This window comes from Epinephelus lanceolatus, chromosome 4, assembly GCF_041903045.1.
Source record: "Epinephelus lanceolatus isolate andai-2023 chromosome 4, ASM4190304v1, whole genome shotgun sequence".
Taxonomy (NCBI): Eukaryota; Metazoa; Chordata; class Actinopteri; order Perciformes; family Serranidae; genus Epinephelus; species Epinephelus lanceolatus.
In genome coordinates, this window is record NC_135737.1 from 19,515,290 (window position 1) to 19,541,307 (window position 26,018).

Consider the following 26,018-nt stretch of genomic DNA (forward strand, 5'->3'; position numbering starts at 1 on the left):
ATGTCCTGACTCTTTGAACACGTGCTTCATCGTCTGTTGCACATTCCTGTGCATTGCAACATACTATAACAGGTTAATTCTGCCAAAGTCAAATATAGCTGTCAGGTGAGGCTGATGACATTAAATGGCCCCTGTGGTTTTGAATGCAGGTGAATCATCTGGCCAAAAGGCTTTTAGTACTCGGCGTTAAAAAGGCGTGGAGCAACTTGTTTGCATGTGGTGTGTCAGGTTTTTGCGCAGGGCGGTGCAGCAGCCGCTTCTAACCGGAGCAGGAGGGCTGGACTCTGGATCCAGCGCCTCCAGTCTGACAGCGGATGCCGCAGTTATTGCGCTCCTGTGTTTGCGCTGCTCTGCGGAGACCGGCTGCTGTTGTGCTTATGCGTAGCACGAGACTTTGGAGCTCGTTTTTCATGGCTAATGGCGAAACAAGAGGACTTTCCTTTCAGAAGCCAGACTTTTCAGTACCTGAAACTTGACGTCGGCTGCAGGTAACCCACCTGGATCTGTCATGAAGGGACAGAGGAGTCACCAGTTCACATATCTAAACTGTAGGATATAACTCTTCACTGCGGACAGAAGCTGCTCTGTCTGTCTCCGTTTATTTTGTTGATAAGACTGTGTTGTTCCCGTGAGCTCAATCATTGATCATGGTTGGTGGAGGAGCTGCTGATGTGGCCCCAACAGCCGCTGTCAAGATCTTTGCAGCGGGAACAGCTGGCTGTGTGGCAGACCTGGTCACCTTCCCTCTGGACACAGCCAAAGTCAGACTGCAGGTGAGCACCATCACCTGTGCATGAAGCCAGTGTGAGGGTACACTGCTTTAAATACTGAGATCATTAAACCCCCAGCCAGTCATTGCCTATGTGACTAAAGCCACCAAAAACACCTGCAGGCAATATTTTTTTCTGCACATTTTATTTATCTGCAGCAGATTTAGATTATTAATCACCTAATAATCATGTAATAAGCTCCCCAGCTGTAAACTTACCTCCACCTTTACAACATTAAAATGATGTGCATAAATACATCAATAATGATAATAAGCCAGTAAAACAGGAAACAGGTTATTCTCCATGAGTGGTCTGCTTTTACTTTTGATTCTTAAAGCTTATTGTAATACAAATATTGGTGTCCATTATGTCCATTTTCAAAATGTATACCTGGTGTTTCTATGGTCTAACATGGTCCAAAAACGTAAGTTAATAGGAACAACTCTCTCCCAAAAATCCAAACACTAGAGTGCTTAAATTGGTGTATTAGATGTCATTGAATATAAAGTCTGGAGCAGCTCCATAAACCATGAATGCTGAATGATGGTATCGATGACACTGAGGGCATCCAGAGGAATGTCCTGAGTATATGGGTATATTTTCTGTTTCAGAAACAAAACAACAAGGTGACACTTATTTGGTTACAAATAAAGAAAAACACTGTGGGTCCACAAAATCAGGCCCCTAGTCACTGTCTATGGAGCAGCTCCAAGCTTTATAGTTGATGATGTCACAAGTTTAAGATTTACTTCTCTGACTCTCTGGAGAATAGCACATGCTCAGAAATATTGATTGAGCTTTCTCAGGCCATGGAAATTACATATTGGGTTTTATAACATATGTGCTGTTCCCTTGAAAGTGAGATTTTGGATGCATGTAGGTTACTTGTAAGAGAGTATTTCCTCACTGTAGTGACAAAACAAGAAACAGAAGGCACTGAACAGGAGGGGAATTTTAACATGTGCATGTTGCTACATGTCAAAGTCATGAATGTTTCCATACATCATGTGTAACCTGTGAGGGAATTCTTTTAACTCTTGCTTTCTGTGCATCTCTGTGACTGTAGATCCAAGGTGAAACCAAGCCCTCACTTGAAGGCCAGAGGGTGAAATACAGGGGTGTGTTTGGCACCATCTTCACCATGGTGAAGACTGAGGGCCCGAGGAGTCTGTACAGTGGACTGGTGGCAGGGCTGCAGAGACAGATGGGCTTCGCCTCAGTCCGCATCGGCCTGTATGACACCATGAAGCAGTTCTACACCAGAGGGTCAGACAGTATGTGTCTTGAATGTCATCACCAGGGCTGCAACTAATGATAATTTTCAACCCAAATATGCTCTGTTTATTGTAATGTAAGACAATGAATTAAAGCAGCAGACATCTGAGACACTGAACCATCAAATGTTTAATCTTCAGTTGATTGACTTATCAATTAAACAACTAGTTGTTGCAGATTTAATCATGACTTATTCTCACCTGCAGACATTTTTAAACTAAATAATAGCCGGGATTTAAGCTATTTTTACACTTCCAACTGTCTGAGATGCCTCAATGCATGTGTGACAAGTCAGACAGTGTAATCTTGAATCTAGTAAAAACAATTTGCATTATATTCATAGAATAGAAACATGCCTCGGCTTGCTTCAACAACAACCAGTTCAGTCAAATTACACAGAGCTTACTGAGGGAGAGCTATGAGACTGTTGAAACACTGCCCCCAAATGTCAGAAAATATTACCCACACTGTACATACAAAGACACACTCTCTGAGGTGATTTGTAAGAATTCAAAATGTGTGGAAACGAGGTCCTATTCCATGGCCATATTATTAATGTGTGGGAATCAGACACATGCACTATTAAGGTGTGGGGGAAAAGATCACTCAAGTTTCAGATGTGGTGGAGTGGTTGTCAGTTTTGGAGTGATACAGTCTATTGTGCCATGAATAAAGGTAATTGTTCTTGCTAAATATTTGTTTCCTTCCTGGTACACTCTGTAGTTTTTACAGGAAACCAGCTCCAGAGCACAGGGCATAGGGCATAGGGCAGATTCCTCTCCCAGGGAACAGATTTGTGTAAATGCCAGAGGCCTTACCTGTTCCACACCTATGACTGCAGCATCATTAACTTGACAGTTTCTAGCTAGAAAGACTTACAGACTACCAGGTCTCATCTTTATCTCAGTGCATGACTGCAGGTAACCAGTTAAACCAGTCTGAAGGTTAAAAAAGCCAAATAGTTTGTTTTTATCTGCGGTGTGTTTGCTTATCTCCTGCAGCAGTCTTACTCCTTTGGTACCTGGGTTGTTTAATAACGCAAATGCTTAAAATGAAGCTTCAGAATTGAGAAAAAACTTCGGATGACTCCACAGCCAAACCTCCACTTTTGTGTCTACAGCTCATTGTCGTCATCGTGAAAACTGCGCCCCTGTTCAGTCTCTAATCACTGTGTTAACTTGCTTGTTGCATCAGAGAAAAACCAGTGTCTTTACATGCATCACAGACGCAGGACTCGGGGTTCGGCTGCTGGCGGGCTCCACCACAGGGGCAATGGCGGTGACCTTCGCTCAGCCCACTGATGTGGTGAAAATCAGGTTCCAGGCTCAGGCCCGCCTGCCTGAGAGCGGCTCTGTGAAGAGATACAACAGCACCATGGATGCCTACAAGACCATCGCCAGGGAGGAGGGCGTGAGAGGGCTCTGGAAAGGTAAATTAAAATGGGGCATTACTTAAATTTATTAACTATATGTCAATTACATTTAACCTGAAAATGACCCATTCTTAAAATGGAACTCGAAGTGAATCACTGCATTAAGTGAAAAAGTTATGTTAAGCCTTGTGCGATGTCACTTGAGTCAGCATCGATGGGAGATAAGGACTCTAAGTTTGTAAATAAAATAAACCTGGGGATATGGAGTTAGAAGATGCAAGTTTAACCCGCCCTCTGTAGCCTGCTCCTCATCTCTGCTTGAGGCTAGAAGCTTGAGGCTTCATTAGCTGCTACTAACACAACACACCTGAATCTCAGGCTGAAATGTAGGCACTTACAGTTGCATTGTGGGTAATGTAGGTGCCAGGTTTTGGAAGATATATCTGATTCTGCTACATCGATTTTGATGATTTCTTTTTGTTTAAAATGTTAATCTGTCTTTTCAGGTTGCATGCCAAATATAGCTCGTAACGCCATCGTGAACTGCTCCGAGCTGGTGACCTATGACATCATCAAAGAGCTCATCCTGAAGTACCACCTGATGACAGGTGAGCACTGACTTTTCAAGTCCTCAACATTTCAGCCACATTATTTCACCTTGTCATTGTTCCTGTTTCTGCAAGCGGGTCTTCTTAGTAACTAAAGCCTGTATGTTCTCATCCCACCAGACAACATGCCGTGTCACTTCACAGCAGGCTTCGCAGCAGGTTTCTGCACCACCATTGTAGCATCTCCTGTGGATGTGGTGAAAACACGCTACATGAATTCACCGCCTGGGAAGTACAGCGGTGCTATGAACTGTGCCTTAACCATGCTGATCAAAGAGGGACCCACAGCTTTCTATAAGGGGTATGTAGTGTAGTTATCAAACGCCAACATGTCGGAATCACTCTCACAAAAGTTAAATGCTTGGCAAAGCAAAAAGTAACAGTAAACTGACATTTTTTCTTGATTGTTTTTATAGATTCATGCCTTCGTTTCTTCGTCTGGGTTCCTGGAACATTGTGATGTTTGTGAGCTACGAGCAGATTAAGAGAGCTGTCGTAAGATTTCAACAGTTCTGGGAGTCTCCGCCCCGACCTATCTGATAACTGGTTTGGCTCTGAGTTGGTGTTACTGCTGTGGCAAAGCCAGGACTGTCTGTATCAAGAAGCATGTGCTTAAGAGAGACAGTGTGGTTATGGCTGCTGCTGGGCTGGACCTGCTCTCCCTCAGGGATATAACTCGTGTGTCTTTTAAAGAAGCTGTACTCAAAAGAAAAACTGCAGGGATGATTTATGTTAAATTGTTACTGACGTGCACAATATAGATTTTTTTTTAGCAATGTTTCTTATAGTATTTTTAATCAGCCTTTTTCACAGAAGACATTTTAAGTAAGAAAATCACAGGTGTAAATACTAAGATCAATGATGGCTGAATTCCATTTAGCTGCTTCAGTTTCAGGGTCCTGGTATTGTGCATGCTGGCTCACTGTCACAACTTACAGAGACACTTAAATAGAACAGAGGCATTGATAATGTTGTTAGTGACTCTTGCACTTTTCCTATGATGACAAGTCAGAATATCTGCTGAGAAAAAGACCTGTTTACAGAGTCCAGTCTGGTGTGGATGTGGATGCAGGGATATTTACAGTGCTGCCTATCAAGTGCAGTAATTTATTGGTTTTCTATATGGCCTTGGTTCTGGTTCTGTATATCGTGTCTGGTTTCAGGTGAAACTTTACTGTTTTTATGCAGTCTTCCATGTGAATCTTAAGGATTTAAGGGCTAACATCATTGGACTGTGGTATGGATTAAAAAATGAATCAGTTACTCTTTTGGTCTTAAAAATGTCAACAAACAATTTTATAAGATGTCTTATTTTTTCTTACTAACACTCCAAAACCCAAAGATATTCAGATTTACTGTCACATAGGACAAGGAAGAAGGAAAAGCAGCAAATCCTCCAAACTGTGAAATATTTGTCTAGTTGATTAATTAACTATTAAGAAAGACTAAATGGCAATGTTTAACCCTGTCTTCTAGAAATTACCTTTGTATGTTACTAAACTGCTGTCTTAATTACATTGTCGCTACCTGGACTGTGTTCAAAAGACAACATTTCTTTCAGGTAACAAAACATTAAATTCATGTAGCATGCACGCTTCAGAAGAAGGTGGTTAAAGTGGATGGTGAGTGTATTAAATGCAGGTACTTGACACCAGAACTTTAGCTTCGTGTCTAGACTCCTGTCTTAGGTTTACTCAAAAAAGCACTTGGGTTAAGTTAAGAAAAACTGTGATTTCTTTTAAATGTTAACAAAAAAGGAAAAACATAACGCTGTAGTCACTACAAGTGGATAATGTATTAAAAGACTGCCTATTTTGGAATCCTGGTAAGACCATCCTGATGACGTGAGCTCAACATTCTATTTAGCTCTCTGTTATGTTGTAAGTGAACATCTTGTTGATATATTCCATCTCCAATTTTTTTCATAGGTACATTAATTAGAAACATCTCATTATTATAAAAAGACTAATTTAATTTGTTTAGCTTTAAACAAATTAAACAAAGCTTTAAACAAACACAACAGCTTTAAGTTAACCTCAAAACATTTGCTGTTTCAATTAGTTATATCCAAAAGTAATTTCTAGGAGACAGGACTGAAACTTTAGGTTTTGGATGTAAATTTCAACTTAAATACCCAAAATACCTCGGATGTATTTCATGCTATGCAATCTATGAATGTTACATATAATATATATATATTATAAAGTCTTTACGAAATGAAATAATGTGTGCAGCATTGAAACTGGAACCACATCAACGAGACATCCACAAATTTAATAAAGTATGAATGTAACAAGCCAGAAATGTCTGTCTGGAGTCTGTTTAAAAGTGCATTCTCAAATAAAGGTCAACCAACAGTGACCCACATTTCGCACACGACAAACCCCACTCAGTGTCACTCCATACCTGCTCTATGACCGGATGCTGATACAGATACTCTACTGTATAATCCCCTTAATATGTGACTAATCAGGGGAACAATGCAAAGATAAAACACCCCCTAACAGAGATAAGAAACAATGATGACAGCCAGTGAGGTGCTTTTCAGTATTGACTCAGGCTGTGTTTACATTCAGACTGGTTTTATGTTGCTTGTTGTGAACAGTAATTTAAAGGAATATCAGATACAGCACTGCTTTGGCATTTTAATGGTTATCATTTGAAATCTAAATACTGTATATACAAGCTTCGCATATTTATTTGCAGATAGAACCGGGTTCTTCTGTCAAACAATGCAGAGAGGCGGAGGTGAAAGAGGCGAAAAGCACAAAACAATCAGCTGACAGACAAGAAAATTGCCCAATTTGAGTCTTGTGGGACAAAAGAGGCTGCTGACAAAGATGTAACTGAAGTCTGTGGTGTAACAAAAGCCTCTGAACATGCTTCACCTTGCTAATCATCTCCTGTAGTGCCAGAGAGGTTTCTCCATGGTTGAATTAGTATGGCAAACTGTGCTGGGCCATATGGCACTCTGGCTAACCCTCATGAGCGTTTAGGCGAGTTCACTGGGTTGGGACACACAAAGATACTGAACAAGTGATGAGTTTCACAAGATTAGCTTTGGCCTTTTATGAAAAGACATAGTGGTAAATGTTGGGATGAAGAGGGAGAACTGTGAATAAGTGAAGTGTTGTTCAAGCTCCTTTGCTGACCTTGGCAGGAGTCTCTGTACACGGACCATCAGAGATATCGAGTGTCGGTGAGCAGTTCAAGTTCAGTGAACCAAGAGAGCAGCATTTTTCTGATTCGAGGAGGCACATACATGTTCAGATATTATCACACCAATAAGAACGTATAAGAAGCTAACCTTTCCCGAGTATTATGTTAATATTTGTCAGCAGTATAAAGTGTTTATGACAACTGGGACAGTGGAATAGTTCCAAATTGTCTGATCATCGCTTATGAATTCCTTTCATCGATCATCGTTCATTGTGTTTTTCTGGTGGTTGCACATTGCAAAACATTAACGTCAAACTGGTGTCCAAGCCACTGGAAACTTGCAACAAGAAGGAGTCATGCCAGAGAGGAAGAAACCGACCAAAAGAGTGGCTTCATTTCACAAAGAAAGATGACACACTGTTTCTCGTAATGTCTGTAAAATGATCATGTCATGTCAGGGTGGAAACACTAGCACTATGCTGAAACATCTTTTCACACAAGGGACTTAAATTCCAGGAATGACAGCCTAGACTGTTTTGACAATACACACAGCTGCCACTGCTTCCAAATCAAGTGGCACATTAATTACAGAGGGTGAATATCCTCTTGTAATTACATTAGCACCATGCAGGCAGGCTCAGCAGGGTTTCTCTATGACTTAGTCAACATTAATGAAAACGAATGCCGTACAAATATTTTGTTACTTTAGCTCCTTTGTGTTCAGACTCAGATATAATAAAGCAGTTGTGTTGACTCTGAAAACCTACTTTTTTCCACACAGAAAAGTGATCAAGAATCAAAAAGGGATAAAGAATTGGACCAATAAGCCGAATCGATAATGGCATCAATAGCCAGCCCTAACAGTAACTTCAGATTTGGATAGTTTTGCTCATTCAGAGAGGAATGAAACTAAATTACTAGACTCGCCAAAAGATTCTAAAAGCATTGACATGTTTATTTTAATCAAATATAACCAGTATGTAAACATCTAAAGATCTTAGTGTTTAGCTATTGTGCAGTGTATATTGTATTCTGTACCATGCAGTGTGTACTTACTGTTTTTATTTTGTTAAAGCATCAGCACCAGTAATGTTACAAGATAGCTACTGTGTTTTTTATATTGTATTTTGTGCTATGCAGTGTATTCATACTGCTTTTATTATGTCAGGCCCATGGATTTACTGCAGTCTGCATTGCACCTTAAATATTATTTATTGCATCTACTTAGGACTACAGATGGAAATAAGCATTTCGCTAAATCTGGTGCAACCATGTTTTCAATTCTTGTAAATGATTAATGTCATTGCACACTGTCCTCTTATAAATCAAATAAACCAAACTTTATAAGAACTTAGGCCAGTCCAAAAATAGAAGCTGCTGTCTGATGTGTCGAACATTGTCTTAACTCTGTATAATGTGGGGCGTCGGTGGGTTAGTGGTAGAGCAGGCGCCCCAAGTACAAGGCTGCTGCCACAGCGGCCTGGGTTCAACCCCAGCCTGTGGCCCCTTGCTGCATGTCACTCCCTCTCTCTCTCCCCCCTTCACACTTGTCTGTCCTGTCAATTAAAGGCTAAAAAGCCCCAAAAAATATCTTAAAAAAAGACTCTGTATAATGCAATATGTCAGGTAGAAAAATTAGTGATCTAAATCTATACTTAATCTATCCATGTCTCTGTCAATAACTAGCGCTTTTTGGATACCACTGCCAATACAATACAAAATAAGAAATACACCAAACTTCTCTGTCCATCAGTTTTTAATAATTTTGTCTTAAAGGTACAGTGTGCAAGATTTAGTAGTGAGGACTGCATATTGCAAACAGCTGAAACATCTGGTTAAATCTCCCTCTGTGTTTATTGTTCAGGAGGTTTTTACTGGGAGCCGAATTATCCACAGAGGTCTCTTCATCACACCTGGTGATTTAAATTGGTAAAAACACTGAATAAGGCACAAAATCAGTGTTTTTCCAGCACTCTTAACTCAATAGGGCTGCTAATAACAGTGGCCGACAGGAAAACACGAATGGCCCTATCTAGAGTCAGTGTTTGGTTTGTCCGTTCTGGGCTACTGTAGAAACATGGCGAACTCCATGGACGCTCCCTTTGTAGATATAAACGGCTCATTCTAAGGTAACGAAAACACAAGTCTTATTTTTAGGTGATAATAAACTGAGGAAAACATACTAAATATGTTAGGTTACATTTCTACCAATATATCCTGCTAAATCCTACACACTGGACTTCTGACACAAACAATCCTTCAATAACTTTGCCCAAATAAAATACTCAAATATTAGTAAGTTGCCACTTGAATCAGAAAATATAGTATCAATAAATAAATAAATAAAGACTAAATCCAATGTGTGATGCTATGGAAACTTTACCCAGTAGCTGTGTTAACTTTAATGAAATGCAAACTCTGGGTGTGTCTTTATTGTGGTGCATGTTGATGCTTCCTCTGCGGCACCTTCAGAGGCTGAAGACGGACCGGTCTCGCTGGCCATTTGGAGCCTCGTCTGTGCACCCCTGGACGTAGGGACTCATCGCAATCATGACTGTAATCATGACAAAAGGGTGTATGCTGTAGACAGTGAGCAGTGTTAACGTGGGTACCATAGGGCAGCAGGAATGGAGGGTGGCAGCAGGCAGGTAGGACCACAGCTGAGGTCAGACTGCAGACGGGGAGGCAGGCGTCCTGGATCTCTTCTGCTGAGACACGCTGAGTGTCAGGGTGGATCTCACCGAGCCTAACCTCCTGGAGTTTCTTCACCAGGACCATCCTGATGTGCTGGAGTTTCTGCGAGCTGAGAAAGGAATCCAGGAATTCTGCCAGTGGCGTTTTACCCTCCACAAATCTCTGAAACATCATCTGTGGGGAGAAATATCATGTTCATACACACTGTGGGTATTTGGTTACACCGATAAGACCTCTGCTTTGCTTCTATACAACAGCTTGAAATACTGGCTTTCTTAAGTTTGAACAAACTAGGCTGACATGTATTATTTGTCTGCTTATGTCTCTGGTCAAACAGCTGTTTCTCCCACAGGTCTGACATTTCTGTAAATTGTCCTGTTTTCAATGCAGCCTTGTCCTCCAGGCACTTTCTGTGAGAGGGGCGGTGGTGTTACTGCGTTCCAGAGGGTGTAAGACTATATGTATATACATATACAGTCTTTGTACTGAGAATGGGTGATGAACTTTGGTCTCACATTAATCATACACACTCATCATTATGTAAAGTTTATTTGCAGAAGGCTCTCTCGTGATCACAGCCAGGCTACTCTTGTTATTTGCTGCAGAGCTTTTAAATGTATAACAATAAAGTAGTCCTCTTGTTCATTTGTTAAGCACCTCTTTATCTACTGTGTATTGAATATGAGCTCTAGTTTAACACTCCTTCATTTAAATAAAAGTACATTACAGACTTGTACACCTATGCAAATTAACCTGCCATGAACTTACCTCACACTCCTCCTCTGCATGTTTTATCTTTTCCAAGAGACTCCACTGAGCAGAGTGAACACTGTATTTTTCTGCTACAAAACAAATGAAGGAAATGCAGGTAAAAGCAATGAATTCAAGGCATCCAGATTTAAAAAAAAATCATAAATAGAGAATGTATTAAAGACTCACCAAGTTGTTCTTGTTTGACCTGGACCAAGCTTTGAAGTTCTTCCAGTTCCTTGTACTTCATTGCAAGTATCAGTTTAGTATCTCTGAATTTAGGTTTTTGAGAGAGACAGACTTTAGCCAGTTTTTGATTTGAAACCAGCATCTTCTCTGCAGCCCTTTGCAGCCCCTGAAACTGGACATCACCACAAATAGTTCAGAAAACAGTGACTCCAGAGAGTTTTGTTTGCTGGAATAATGACAAATGAATTTTATAATCTACATAATGCAAAATTGTTTTTGTATGCAATCTAAACCACTTGTGTATTTGTGTCAGCCTGAACTCTCTGACTTTTTTTTCTGTCCCCCTGTCAGACCCTCACCTTCTCACTGCACCTGATGATGTGCTTTATTTTGTCTTCATCCTCCAGCAGCTCTCGCAGCTCTCCGGTCCTCAGAGCACCAAACTGCCCCGACAGAGACATGATGACTCCTCCACACTGGATGCTCTTTGCTTCATCAAACTTTGGTACCTGTTTGCTCCTCGTGCGTCCTGCTGGGGCGCTATTGGGCAATGCTGCGTTCACTGACTGTTGGAAACTATATAACTAGAGAAAATTCTCCTATTACAGCCAAACCATGCATTAAATATGTTTTTAAAATACTTTATGTGAGAAATTGGTTATACAGTAACATGATTTTGGTTTATATTTGATTAACACTGCCTAGTTTTACCATTTTATAAGAGTTTGGTCTGAGTTTGAGAAAGAGGGGAGTGAATTTCGACAATATTCTGCAGTTGTGTTGATAAATTATTACCCATTAAGTTTATGTTGACTTTTTAATTACTAATATCGATTAATGTCATCACAATGCCATTGTCTGATATGATTTATCCTTTGCACGGTTTGGTTTTGTCACGTTTTTCTTTATGATTCAATAGGCTTCACGTGAAGATTATGTAGATTGGCGGAATTCCCAGGTACAGTGAAAGCCTCATTTAATGGCAGGATTGTCCTGGTGTCCATAGTGTCTGTTACAGCCATGTAAACAACATAGCAATAAATTATAATAGAGTGGAATTTTTTTAAAAGCTTTTAAAAAGTATTGTTTAAAATGAGAACAAAGCAGGTATGGTGGGAAAAGATAGGCTTGATTTATTCTTTCTTTTAATTTAATTTCATTTTTTTCCCAGGTAAAGTCTGTCAGTCCTAATCACTTTAATGTTTATTAACCTTTAAAATGTCACTGTAGTTTATGTTTTTCCAGTTTAGTTACATGCAAAACTGGAATCAAGAGATGAGATTAAAACAGACACATGCTGTCTGTTTTAAAATAGCTGGGTAAAAATGTCTGCAATGCATTGTAAAATATTTAATATTATAGGCTATGAATAATACAGAGTGTATACCAACTGTTTTTATTATTATTATTGTAAGAAGTGTTTATTTTTTATTTTCTAAATTCATGTTTATATTAGAATATGTGAAATACAGTATAGTTATTCAATCAAAAGGAAATAAATATCAATATTGGTATGTGTATTTTATCAAAAAAGTTGCATTTTTCAATGTTGAGCGTATGTTAATGTGTTATTGATGTATCACTACAGGGTTACCCTCTGGTCTTGTGTATCTCCTGATGTCCAGCCTTGTCCTGTGTTTGTGTGAAAGTGTGTGTGTGGGTGGGTGTGTGCCTCAGAATAGCTCTGCCTCAGCTATATGCGGCCTCAGTTAATCCTTAAAGACGGCCGTTGTTCCCTGTCAGTGAAAGTCTTGCACTGAGACACAGAGGAGTTTCCCCTCCTGAGAGCAACATGCAGATTAACCCCCGCGGCCACCAACACAGGACACCTCCACTGTGTGAGTATGGTGAATAATTCTCCTTATATTTTATATTATGCAGTATTTTATCAGTGCATTATGTTAATGAAGATTCAGATGAGCTTAAGGTTTCCGCTGCATACTAACAGCTCTTGTTTATCATTTTTAATTAACAAGTTTTATATCTTTGCCTGTTTTTATGACATTTAGTTTTATTTTAACATGTATATACCAATGTCACAATCTTGTGTATTGTGTTTGTATAATGAATTTACCTGCCTGTTAAAGCTTTCTACCCTGTTACATAAGAAGCTTTTCAGTTCTCTGTGCTGTAATTTAGGTAACAGTGGTTCTTATCTGCTTCTAGACTTTTCTCAGAAAGTGATACTTCTCATTTTCTGTGTTTTTACATCTAATTGTACCTGTGAGTCCTATCTGAGGCTCTGTTAAAACACTGGACGAAAGGAACAAATAGTTTTCAAACTTTTTAACAGCTGTAAACAACACAAGTGACTTCTTACATAATAAACATAAGTCACTGATGTTTGCTGTAGCCAAATATCACACAAAGAGTGACATATTCAGTTTACAAACCATCACAAACAGAACTGTTACAGTTTAGAATATAAGGAGTTCTTTGGATGTCTACTATGTGTTGCTGGTAAATAAGACAAGATTATCACATACATTTGAAGCGGTAAAACAATGTATCGACTGTATTTCTGAGGTTTGGTAGTTCAAAAGGTCAAAGCCCCTACTCAGGTGTCTTCACTTGTGTTGCCTGATTAGACCTGTTGTCAGAAATGTGTGTGTATGTGTGTGTGTGTACACTGCTTGATTAACATTTCCCTCACTTGCCTGTCAATTTTGATGCTGCACCAGGGGAAAAGGTTTAATAAGGCAAAGTAATTGAAAACACCTGCGTGGGTACAGGGGAACTTTTAAGGACTATACAGCTTGTTGATTTGCATCTTGTGGCCCATTAACAAAGAAAAAAAAAGTGTTGATACTTTTCAATACTGCGAACTACTTTCTTAAAGGCATACTCCATCAGGTTTAGCATTATCAGACTTACAATGGGCAGTTTTAAAAGATGACCAAAATCATGCAGCAGAACCATAGATATAATTGTTTTTTTGTTTGTTTGTTTGTTTGTTTGTTTGTTTGTTTGTTTATTATTCCTCCTTGTCAAAACTTGGTGCCTACATTACCCAAAATGCAATGCAACACTTCAGTGGATATTGAGTTGTGTTATGCTCAGTGAAGTCACCAGAAGAAAATGTTGGCATCATTTCTGCAGACCATGAATATGTCACATTTCTAAGTTTCATACATATCATATCAGTGTTTATAGAGTGATGTAATCCCTGAAGTGACTTTGTCATCTGGAGTTGGACGGCATGGTAAATAGCGTGACACCTAGGCATGATGCCCACTAAGTTGCAGACCACTTCAGACGACTGTTCAAGACCAACAGACAACAAAACCGGTTGTGATTAAAGGTGTCGTTGCTGTATTTCCAGCAGCTTTTAGGGTGTGGGTGTTTTGTACGACCTGTCACTGTTTTTCCAGCTGTTTTTAAGGCATTAAAAGCAGTTGCTTTTTTACTAAGACATTGCTGTTTTTCCCACTGGGATTGTGGCCCCCCAAAGCGGGTATTTTAAGCCAAAACATTGTTTTTCCTAACCATAAGCAAGTGTTTTTTGCGCTTAAACTTAAACCACATGTTAACCACAGCGTTGTTAAAACATTTAGTTTTAACATATTCGCTACATACAAATGTACAATATATCTGTGCTTTGCATAAATCAACACTGCCAACTTTTTAAAAATTAATTGGTTTGTTATGCTAGTAGCAGCTAGCCTCCAGTTGCTAGGCTGGGGTATATATACTGGCTGTGTGTAATCAGGAACATGTGAACTGAGTTGCCTTGATGATGTGGATGTGGTGGACAGGCAGGAGCCGGAAATGTGTTGACAGGCAGTGGTGTAGTGGTAGTTGATGAGGTGGGTGTACTACTAGGCAGGGTTACAGCCCGCCTTCCCGAAAATAGACCTCCATTCTTTGAAATGGCAGGGTTTCTCATTTTTTCTAAAGGCCCCACTATAGAGGGAATCGCCTTGTTGTTTACAAATACTTCCGGGTAGAAAACCAGCAGAGTTTAGCTCTATATATATATATATATATGTATGTATGTATATATATATCTATATATATATATATGTATATATATTTCTATATATATACATATATATATATATCCCATTTTTCACGTCACTATATCCCCGTTTAGACTAATCTGATGTTTGTAAAGTCTATAAACACAATGATTGAACAAACGTTACTATTTCTGTGTGCACTTTTTGTAATTAATAACATGGTTATCGTAGATTAGCTGGGCTAACCATTAGCTGTTAGCCGTTAGCGGTGTCTATAATAACTCAGTAACTCAATAAATGGTCCATGAAAAAAATATTTTTTCCAGCGGATATCTTAGTTACAACATGATTGAGCTAGCAAAGCAGTTTTGTGTTGCTATGTGTGGTATTTATTCAGTTTTGGGGAATCACGATGTCTAGAAAGCATCAGTGGCTGCAGCTGACAGGGACAGCTAACAGCAGCAGCAAAGCTAACATCAGGACGTCATCTGTTAAAAGCCTCCCGTTGTCTGATACGACATGAAACTACTCCAGTTAGCTCAATCATGTTGTAACTAAGACATCTGCTGGAAAAAATATTTTGGTTTCTTGCAAAGTTTGATGTTTGATAGGTGACTCTCAGGTGTGAGACTTTGCCGTCTGCAAGAAGCACTTACGCACAGTAATAAGGAAGAGTTACTACATAACAAAAAACATAACTTTGACAAAAAGAATGTCAGCTTAGTCTACCAAGTTTCACACCTCTGTAAACCCGACTGGACGGTCCTCTACTCGACAGTGTGTGATCACGTTTCTCCATTTCTGTTTCCGCTCCTCTCAGTGCAGTGATGCATTCTCACCACACCACCTCTGGGACGTTCAGCTGTGAGTGAACAAGGATTAACGACCATGAGTGCCGACACTGTTTTCAGGTCGGACACAGACTCTGAGCACACTGGCGAGCTGGCCGACTTGGTGGCAGCCATTAACGTGGCCGCCAACCGCATAACCCCGCCTAACGGCTACAGGTCCAGTAATCCGAGGGCCATGAAACTCTCAGACAGGAAGCTGTCACTGCAGGAGAGGGGGAGCCGCATGGCCCGACAGCCCACCATCGAGACCAAACGTGTGTCCATCACGGATGCTGATGTGAGGAGACCCTAACTACAGATATGACACCCAGAGGTGGATTTTTGTCTAATTCAACATATTATTTATGAGATTATTTACTGAATGAATTCTCCTTTCATTTTCTGCAGGATTGTGTCCAGCTCAACCAGTATAAGTTGAAGAAAGAGATTGGAAAGGTGAATGACTGTTGCACAATGAGCAAACACAAGTGATGACAAATGACGTATAAAGCTGTTTACCTTTGTTATTTTTACACCTCAGGGTTCATACGGAGTGGTAAAATTAGCTTATAATGAAGATTCTGAGCAGTACTACGTAAGTTGAAGCTAATAAATTGTGCATTTATTGTGTTTACATGTCAGTTTGTCATCGTCGTCATCATCATCATTTACCTTATCAAATTCATGCAGGCAATGAAAGTTGTGTCAAAGAAGAGACTGATGAGGCAGTGTGGATTTTTGCGTGAGTCTAATAATGAAACTTAAATGTCGAATGAGTTTTCCTGAGGTGTTGGTATTGATGTGTTTTTGTGTGTAATTTCAGGCCGCGTGTCTCCTCAAGGATCAAACTCTGTGTTTCCTCTGGAAAAAGTGTACAAGGAGATCGCCATCCTGAAGAAACTGCACCATCATAATGTTGTAAAACTAGTGGAGGTCAGTCAGAAGTCCTCACCTGCTGTACATATATATCCATCAATCTTAGAATGTCTTTATTTAGCATGTTTACCTTGAAGGTACCATGTTGTAAAAAGTCAGATATTCAAGTCTTTGTTTATCATGAAGAAGGTACAGTTGGTACATAGAGACTTTGAAAGTATCAAAATGCTCAATCCACAGAGAAAAACACACAGTCTGTAGTCAGAAACTGTGCCTTTGAATGAGCCATCAGGACCTCCATAATGTTGTCATGTCACAATGATACTTTATAAAGGTAGAAACTGCCACAACTGAGCCATTACAGTCAGTCCCCAGCTGCAATGATGGTACAGAGACATAGAGAGCACAGATGTGGAAGACCCGGAAACATTGACCAATCAGAGCAGACTGGGCTTTTTCGGTAGTGGGGCTTAAAGAGACAGGCGCTAAAATGGAGCGTTTCAGACATAGGGTATACACAGGTTTATTCAGACAGACGGTATGAGAGAAATAAAGTGCTTTTTGAGCATTAAAGCATGTAAACATGTTCTAGAAGAAACCCCATATATAAGTATAAGCCTTATCAGAATATGGGACCTTTAAATGATATCCTGACGAAAACTGACTACAGGGTCCCATGAAAGCAGTTTTTGATTGTAATTGTTCCTCTAAATATTACTCATACACTTGTTGCATGTAACAAAAGCAAAACAATTCCACAGAAGAGACATGAAAGGATTATTTAAAGCTCTTACACACGCTTATCAGTGTTCTTTATCATTATTGTTTGCTGATTAGGCCTCAGCTCTGGTTGATGGTGGTGAAGCTACCCTGGAAATGACATGTTTACTCTGGACTATACTAATAAGAAAGATAAAGGGTTAAATTGTCCCACAAAGTCATGACAAAACACTAATTAGCCAAAATAAGTGACATCACCTGTGTGGATGTATATAGTAACATGACTTCATATATTTATGTAAAATAGAATATGAGAGCGGTAAATGTAACCTGTCTTGCAGGTGCTTGATGATCCTGATGAAGATGGACTTCACATGGGTAAGCATTCATTCATCTGTGTCAATGTCTGTGTTACACTGTGTGTCATTATAAACCAGGGGAGTCATTAAATTCTGATTCTTTGTCCTCAAGCTTTCGAATTGATGACAAAAGGGTATGTTTTGGGAAATGTATGCATTTTGTAGCATTAAAGTTGAATTGTTTAAATTGTTTTGTAAAGTAGAAATTTTCTTCCCTCCCCCTCTCATGCGGGTCAGCCCGGTGATGGAGGTGCCTACAGACGACCCTTTCACAGAGGAGCAGGCTCGCTTTTACTTCATAGACGTCGTCTTGGGAATAGAGTACTGTAAGTTTACAGATATGATTTAATGAATATTTAATAGACAGCCTGATGAACTTGTAACCTTGGCTTTTTTGTGTATATGGGAGTTAAAGCTACTATGAGTAGATTTAGAAGATTTCCAGCTCTGGCGCCTTAAAGCCACAGTTCACCCCAAAAATCAAAAATACATATTTTTCCTCTTACCTGTAGTCTTGTTTTTCAGTCTAGATCGTTTTGATGTGAGTTGCAGAGTGTTGGAGATATCAGCCGTAGAGATGTCTGCCTTCACTTCAGTAGAGTGGAACTATTTCTTAGCTGATCAACAGACAATCAATATGTTCTCTTCATTGTCTCTCATAGTGCACTACCACAAGATCATCCACAGGGACATCAAACCCTCCAACCTGCTGCTGGGGGACGACGGTCACGTCAAGATCGCAGACTTTGGTGTGAGCAACGAGTTTGAGGGGTCGGACGCCCTCCTGTCGACCACAGCGGGGACGCCGGCCTTCATGGCCCCTGAGATGATGACAGAACACGAGCAGAGCTTCAGCGGGAAGGTGAGACAAAACTTCTTCTGTTAGCCCAACGGAAAACAGACAGTGTGAGTCACAGAATCACACATGCTTTGGATGTGACTCATCATATCAGACTGTGTTTAATTGTGAGAAATTATGAAGAAATTATGTCCAACCGCCTACTGAGAGCTTTCAGTAATGACACAGCCCTGGTAATTACTGTGTTTGTTTACCAGGCATTAGACGTGTGGGCGATGGGAGTCACACTCTACTGTTTTGTCTTTGGGAAGGTAAGAAGACTCGTAGCATGTAAAATAACTCAGCCAGTCCAATATTTCATTTCAACATTTCAGTCATTTCAATATGTTTGTCCTGCAGTGTCCTTTTTATGACGAATATATCGTCTCTCTGCACAACAAGATCAAGAACAAACCTGTGGAGTTTCCAGAGATGTAAGCGAACATTCAAAACATGTAGATACCAGAATAGCTTTCTTTCTTGTGATAGGATACGCAATGTAGCTGCAACATAATACTAGCTGTGGTTAAAATTGTCGGCTCACGTGGCAGTAGGTGACTTTGCTTTTGATTAAAAAAAAACAATTATAATGTCACCTTGTAAAGATGTTACAGTAGATTTGAATATTACAATATTCATTACTGAAAACTATCTTTCTAGTTGGAGAGAAAATGTGATTTTCGCAGGTAATAGTGATAAAAACAGCAGATTCTTTTCTCTAACCACTGATTTTGTATTTCAGTTTTACATCCTACGATGATATCCAGTGTAACAACCTTAACAATTCAGCTATTCAGCTCTTCTTTCCACTTTGTTTGTCTTGGCCATGTGTCAGGAGAATATTTTGTGTTCTCTTAAAATATGCTTTTTCTCGTAATATTTTGCATGACCTCTTTTTGCACTCTTTAGCAAAATATTTTGAGTTCTCTTGCAACCTCTTTTGTTCTCTTTTGTGTGCAACCTCACAATACTGTCCTTCTTGCATTTCTTGTGAGCCATATGTCTGTTTCTATGGAGCCCCTCAAGGGACACATGCAATCTTTTAGTGTGTGTTGTCCCTTACAAGGCATTACATAGCAATATTTTGCATTCCCTTGCTTATTTTCTTCCATTCTTCTATTTCCATCCATATTTCTACTTTCAAGAGTCACAGGGAGATTTTTTATTTTGTGTATGTGTTCCCTTACAATATGTTCTGTTTTGCTGTAAGCCTATTTCTACAAAGCCCCCCAAGAGTCAAGAATTTTTTGGCGTGTGTTTTACCTTGAAATAAGTTTTACATTCTCTTGCAATAGATTTGGTGTTACCTTGCATTAGTTGTCTTCTTCCATTCCTTTCGAGCCATATGTCTGTTTCTACGGAGCCCCACATGAGTCATGGGGATTGGATTTTTTTTTTTTTTACTTTTTTTTCCATTGCCTCTGATCCATATGTCTATTTCAAAGCGTACATCCCCTACAAACATAGGAAAATGCTTATTTGAATATAAACATTAGCGCGTCATTGTGTAATGCAAGCACATTGCCTCCTTAAAAGGGGGGTTTTCAAACACACATTGATGCTGATTGGATAACACCTCTGACACAAGTGAGAAAATGTACCTCGAACACTGTTTCTGGGAAACATGTCATTCAACCCGGAAAACATAGCAATACAGTGCACAGCCCTGGATTCCCAACTTTGTTTCAGGAAGCTCTGAATCAACTAACCCTTCCTATCCAATCAGTGACACCTGACCCACCAACAAAAGGCCCTCCCCCCACCTCCTTCATACTCTCTCTCAGCCAGCAGGGACACTCCACACCACTTTGTTTACTCCTTTGATTTTATTTTTTTTTTACTTCCCCTCAATCAGGCTTTGTAACAGGAACTACTGTCAAAAACATAAACTGTTGTTTTCCACAGACCATCCATAAGTAATGAACTGAAGGACCTAATTGAAAGAATGCTGGATAAAAACCCCGAAACAAGAATCACCATCCCTGAAATTAAGGTGACCAGAAATAAAAAAAAATCCCAACTCTGATTAATATTATATCAAGGTCCATGTGTTTATTGTCAATGTGTGTTATTTTTTCATTGTGACAGTGTTATGTTGTTACAGCTTCATGCGTGGGTGACAGAGAACGGCTCCAATCCTCTTCCTCTGGAGGAGGAGCACTGCACAGCGGTGGAGGTCACTGAGGAGGAGGTGCAGAACAGCATTAAACTCATACCCAGCCTTTCGACTGTGGTGAGTTGCACACTCACTGGTCACTATTTAACACTTTAATGACTGGAACTGACTGCTGGGTCGAGTATTTTAATTAATATATCTCAGTTGCAATACTAACAATATTTCAGCTGATTTCCTGAAGGCCTTTTCTTAAAATATTTTATCTCTTGAAGACATAAGAGGCACTGCATTTGATTTATATCAGATCTTGTCCATTTATATTTACAAAACTCTCTCAAATCTCAAGATGTAGACAATAACAGACACAGGGACACAGAAAGATATTTAGTTGATTAAGTTGCCTTTAAAGTTGTAAAATTGCAATTTTCATATGACAGTACAGGTGAAAGGGAGATTACTAAACAATATGTGATAGTGTTAAAGTATTAAAAACTATGAAGAGTGTTTTACAGTTCACCACAAAGTGAAATTAATTAAATCTCATGTTAAAAAAAACACAAATCTGACATGTAAAATGTATATTTTGGTGTGGAAACTTTACTGGAGGTGTGAAAGTGTTATGCAGATTTCACTGATACTCTCTGTGATGTCCACTGCAGATTCTGGTGAAGTCTATGCTGAGGAAGCGGTCTTTTGGTAATCCCTTTGAGTGTCAGGGCAGACGTGCAGAGAGGTCCATGTCTGCCCCCGGAGGTCTTCTTACGTAAGTGGCCTACTCTGCAAATCCTGCCTGCTCTGCTCTGCCAAACTGCCAGCTCTGCGATTAGGCCTCTAACAAAACAAAGCAGCGAGCAGATGCTTGGATAAAAATAGATCAGTCAGTTACATCCTTTATATGTGTAGCGTGTCTCGCACATATTGAATATATTAGATCTACCATCATACCTGGAATATCAGTCTTTGAATTCTGACTAGCTCTTACACTGTCTTGATTTTGTTTTCATCCTGAAATTAGCAGCACACTCAGATAAAAGCATTTGTCCTCTCCTGATAAGCTAAATGGAAGCCCCCTGTGACAGCAGTAATGGCTGCACTGCTTTTGTTTGCCATTAACAAGCCAGTCCTGTCTGTGGGGGGGGGGGCCGCTGGCGCAGCTAATTACACCTCCATGTGAAGAGATGTGGAGCTGCAGCTACATCCTCCTCCACACTTATCCAGGCATCACCACCAGGACCGCTGCAGTCTCCCACACATGTGAAATCTGTGGAGATCATGTGATATGTAAATCTCAAACAGCAGCAGTGTGATGGTCAGAAAGTGGCTGAATAATAAAGGAGACACTATAACTCAAGATCAGTATCTGAAATGCATAGTTTGGCTCAACAGCTGGCTTAAAGAAGAAGGTCAAAGTGTTTGATCTTCTTGGAGGGATGATGTATTGTAATATAACACTTTTCTGTCTTTTGTCTATTTATTCACATAATTATTTTTTCATATCATACATATGTACTTAATGTTGAACACTTTAGGCCTCCATCACCATCCATATAGGGGCCCTATAATAAAAAATCCTGATGGAGGCTTCCTCATATTGTTAAAAAATTTCGAATGCTGAAACTTACATGACGAAACTTACTTTTTCTCACTTTAACTGAGAGACAGATGAGGAGATTGATACCATTGTCATATCTGTTCTCCTAGGAAACTACAGTCAGCAGCCATTTAGCTTAGCTTAGCTTAGCTTAGCACAAAGACTGGAAACAAGGGTAAACAGCTAGCCTGGTTTCTGTTCTCGTAAATGGATATTTTCCTCTACGTTTGGGCCTCTGGTCCACAGGCAAACAGAGTTTTAGGTCACTAAAACTAAGATTTTTCAAAACGTCTTCTTAAATGAAGATTTATCAAGACTCATTTATCAGCCCATCATCGCTTTGTGTAACGAGCATATGCTAGAAACAACAACAACAATGGCGGACTATCCGTGTGCTAATGTTTTATTAGCACTGCTTGGTCTAATGACTAATTTACACTTAAACTTCGTATTGGTGCACCACTTCACAGACAAATTGAGCTGTCTTATGCGAAAAATTTAGCATGCCCATATCATCACTGGTATTTTTGAGTGAGCTCTTTCATCCCTATATCAAACAGAAATCAACGGTGATGATATCTGTAGTTGGTGTTTTGTAAGAGGTAACATTAGCCTGTGCATCTTACTGCCTTTGTGATGAGGGGAAACTGCTGAAGACAGCAACAGCGCCCGTCACTGGCGAGTGTTTGGAGTCATTTTTACATTCTTGTGTGGACAAAGATATTTTGTGAAATACTGACGCATTTAGTGGCAGTATGAAATACACAAGGCACTTTCATTTCTTAATGCTTTGAGCAACAACTGTATTATTAAAAGCAAAAAAGTCCACATAGGGCAGGCAGGAGGTGGGTGGGTCAAACAAGCGGCGCACTTTCACCCAGGAGACCACTGTTCTTGTCCCATGTAAAACCAAAAGTTAATGGAGTTATTTTAATAATAATGTAGTGTGCTGGTATGTGTAGCATACTATGCTAGTGATGTATGACATGTGATGTATGTGATGTGACGTTACTTTTTTTAACCTACGTTCTAAATGTATGTGTGGGAATGCATTTAACAGGCATAAACTGTATATTTACTTTGAAAATAGAAGTTTATTTTGAAAGGACACAGTGCATGTAACAAGTGTAAATTGACGCACCATCCCTGAGCGTCCAAAACTGGGCCGGAGGGGTAATAGAGCGTTGTAGTTTGACATGTTGGGTATTTGACGTTGTTGGGACAGTGATTTGAAATAACATGCTATATTTCATTTAATTAATCTTGTCCAAAATTTAAAACATTTTGAATAGTTGTTCGGCACTTAACCCCCACCCTCACTGCCCAAAAGAAAAAAGAAAAAGATTGTTTCTACACTTTTTGTTCGTATCAGACAAACGAGATAAAAGTGTTGAGTGAGCTTAAAAGGAGCAAGTAGATATTGTAACTTGGAGTGAACCTATAGCTGTTTCCCTTGTTTACAGTCTTTATGCTAAGCTAAGCTAATCAGCTGTAGCATCATATTTAATGTACAGACATGACATTGGTATCAATCTTCTCATCTAACTCTGTGCTGAAAGACAAAGAATTTCCAAAATGTCTCATTATGCCTTTTAACTCCTGCTACAGTAACACCTGACATGCAAACTAACAGTATAAATTCTGGCCTCTTACATTACATCTCCTTCTTGCAGTGGCTCTTGGGGCTTATTGGGGTCATCGCCTCAGCTTCATCCTTCCTTGAGGTAAATTTTCTAAAAGCTTGAGCTCATACGCCTCATACACGGTACAGCTCATCTGTTGTTTGTTCAACCTTTAAGAGGATTTAAGGGAGACAAGGCTCTCAACAACGAGCTGTACCTAAAATAAATACTCACACAAGGTTGTTGTTGGCTGCTTTGTGTTGTCTCTCTTGAGTCCTCTTGGTGTGGATAAGAAGTGATGAGCTGAGCTGTGGCGGACATGTTCTCAATGACAGTTTTAGTCTAGTGTTACCCTTCTCCCCCTCCCCCTCCTCCTCCTCATCTGCCATCTCACTTAGCACCTTCAACAACATGACTGAGCGTTTGTTGCCCCACAGGAAAATCAGCAACGAGGGGAGCAGAGAGGGAGAGCTGGAGAACTTGTACGAAGATGATACATTTATAGAAAGTACAGATTAAATGAACATGCACAGATTACATAAGAGGACACTCGTGCAAAGCTACTTTGTTTTTGTACCTTTTGTTCTGTCCTAACTCTCTCCCAATTTCTATCGCTTCATGCTTGCTGAGCTTATATGCTTCAAACTTGTTTCTCACTTTAGTCCATAAACCTGCTAATTCTGATGATAACTCTGTGATATACTGAATACTATAAAGATGGATAGTGCATATACAATACAATCACAAGTCAAGATATGTTTCATTCTGTCCACCCCGCTTGTTTACAGATGGCACAGTTGTTGTTCATGATATTATGTATTTACTTTGGATTGTTAAAAATGTGAATATGCTCCGTAATGAAGATATTTTTACATTTTCCTACAGCTGAAGATGATTTTATTACTGAAGATAATAAAAGTTCTCATTTCAAACAATGACTGAATGACTGCTGAAAAAGTTATTCTGGGTAAAAGCTTCCTGTGTCACAAGAAGCAGTGTTGTTATGTTGGGTGTGAAACACTAGATGGCAACCTTGTGAAAGCAAGTGCATTAGTTTTCTCTGTGTTGTGTCTTTGTTTTGTCTCTGTGTTAGTTCCCCATTCAGCAAAGTCTTTCTGCTTTTATTTTCTGGGAGGCCTTTAAAATGTCAAAATGTTATTGAAAATGTCTCTGCAGTGACACAGAGGATCTCACATCTCCAAACACTCTTGCAAACCAGCAAACAGCCTGGTTTTATTTTTAAAGCCTGTTTCAGTATCAAATGCACATCATTCTCCAGACCAGTAGAGGGCAGCATCGTGTCATAAATAAAGAGATCAACTACAATTCAGTAGGCCCTGAGTATGAGCCCCTGTTACTAGGTATAACCTGCTGAAGACAGAAAAGAAATAGGCTACAAAGGCACTTTATTAATCACTCAGTGGGGAAATTCATGGCCCATTAGCCAGAATAAAATGTTGGCATTATACATCTCTGCAAATCAGGGACATGAAACATTTGTATGTTTTGTAGGCCTACGTATGACGTGGTTCACATTACATATATATGAGCCGAGTTTCTCATAAGGGGGAGGAGGGGATGGCGAATGGCATGACACCTAGGCGGGCGAGACCACTGCCAAGCAGCAGACAGCAGCAGACAACCGTTCTTTACAACAAAAGCAGGTATTTTTCACAGTTCGGAACATGTCCAGCTATGTTTGTAGCAACAAAAGCAGGTGTTTTTAATGACAGTTAGACATGTTTTCAGCTGTGTTTGTTGCAACAAAAACAGGTGTTTTTTTTAATGACAGGTTGGGACATTTTCAACCATGTTTGTTGCAACAAAAGCTGCTGTATTTTAACTAGCATTTGGGACATGTCCACTGGCATTTGTAGCCACGAAAGCAGGTGTTTTTTCCAGCTTTGTTTGTGGTAACAAAAGCAGGTGTTTTTAATGACAATTCAGGTTATTTCCAGTGGTGTTTATAGCAAAAAAAAATGTGTTTTTTTAACAACAGGATGGCACATTTTCAGCCATGTTTGTAATGACAAAAGTAGCTGTTCTTTAACAAGTTTGTGATGTGTCCAGCGGTGGTTGCAGCTACAAAAGGTGGGTGTTTTTTAATGATAGTTAAAGCCAAAACGTGATGTTTTTATTACCCTAACAAAATAGTTTTTATGTCTAAAATAAACTAAATGTTAACCAAAATACTGTAACATAAAATGAAAAGTAAAGAAATGTAAAGTTTCAGCATATCTGCTACATATGAAATCACAAATGTAACATATCCGTGGTTACAGAAACATAC

General features: G+C 39.6%; 3 protein-coding genes and 1 long non-coding RNA gene across 5 annotated transcripts; 2 read left to right on the forward strand and 2 right to left on the reverse strand.

Annotated features, from left to right (window-relative positions):
• Positions 1-172: 172 nt before the first annotated feature.
• On the forward strand, positions 173-6,323 carry LOC117259661 (dicarboxylate carrier UCP2-like). Its single transcript, XM_033631231.2, has 6 exons — positions 173-773; positions 1,837-2,044; positions 3,271-3,474; positions 3,924-4,025; positions 4,146-4,326; positions 4,442-6,323. The coding sequence occupies exons 1-6, from the start codon at positions 648-650 to the stop codon at positions 4,563-4,565; spliced, it is 945 nt and encodes a 314-aa protein (XP_033487122.1). The 5' UTR covers positions 173-647; the 3' UTR covers positions 4,566-6,323.
• A 2,159-nt stretch (positions 6,324-8,482) lies between these two features.
• On the reverse strand, positions 8,483-11,278 carry LOC117259184 (vacuolar protein sorting-associated protein 37D-like). Its single transcript, XM_033630438.2, has 4 exons — positions 11,177-11,278; positions 10,818-10,989; positions 10,647-10,720; positions 8,483-10,052 (listed from the first exon to the last, which is right to left on the reverse strand). The coding sequence occupies exons 1-4, from the start codon at positions 11,276-11,278 to the stop codon at positions 9,615-9,617; spliced, it is 786 nt and encodes a 261-aa protein (XP_033486329.2). The 3' UTR covers positions 8,483-9,614.
• Positions 11,279-12,550: 1,272 nt separating this feature from the next.
• Positions 12,551-24,666, forward strand: camkk1b (calcium/calmodulin-dependent protein kinase kinase 1, alpha b). 2 transcript variants are annotated; one of them, XM_033630352.2, is made up of 17 exons: positions 12,551-12,655; positions 15,597-15,904; positions 16,015-16,062; positions 16,148-16,201; positions 16,297-16,348; positions 16,430-16,539; positions 17,544-17,580; positions 17,674-17,695; positions 17,799-17,887; positions 18,224-18,423; positions 18,618-18,671; positions 18,760-18,833; positions 20,305-20,392; positions 20,504-20,632; positions 21,175-21,278; positions 23,780-23,830; positions 24,166-24,666. In XM_033630352.2, exons 2-17 carry the CDS (start codon positions 15,665-15,667, stop codon positions 24,245-24,247), a joined length of 1,434 nt encoding a protein of 477 aa, XP_033486243.1. In that variant the 5' UTR covers positions 12,551-12,655; positions 15,597-15,664; the 3' UTR covers positions 24,248-24,666. The 2 variants fall into 2 exon arrangements, with proteins under 2 accessions (XP_033486243.1, XP_033486244.1); XM_033630353.2 differs by lacking the exons at positions 23,780-23,830; positions 24,166-24,666 and having other exon boundaries at positions 20,488-20,632.
• LOC144462735 (uncharacterized) lies at positions 21,220-24,087 on the reverse strand. Its single transcript, XR_013490955.1, has 3 exons — positions 23,963-24,087; positions 21,461-21,776; positions 21,220-21,346 (listed from the first exon to the last, which is right to left on the reverse strand). It is a non-coding gene; the product is annotated as an uncharacterized LOC144462735 (long non-coding RNA).
• Positions 24,667-26,018: the final 1,352 nt, after the last annotated feature.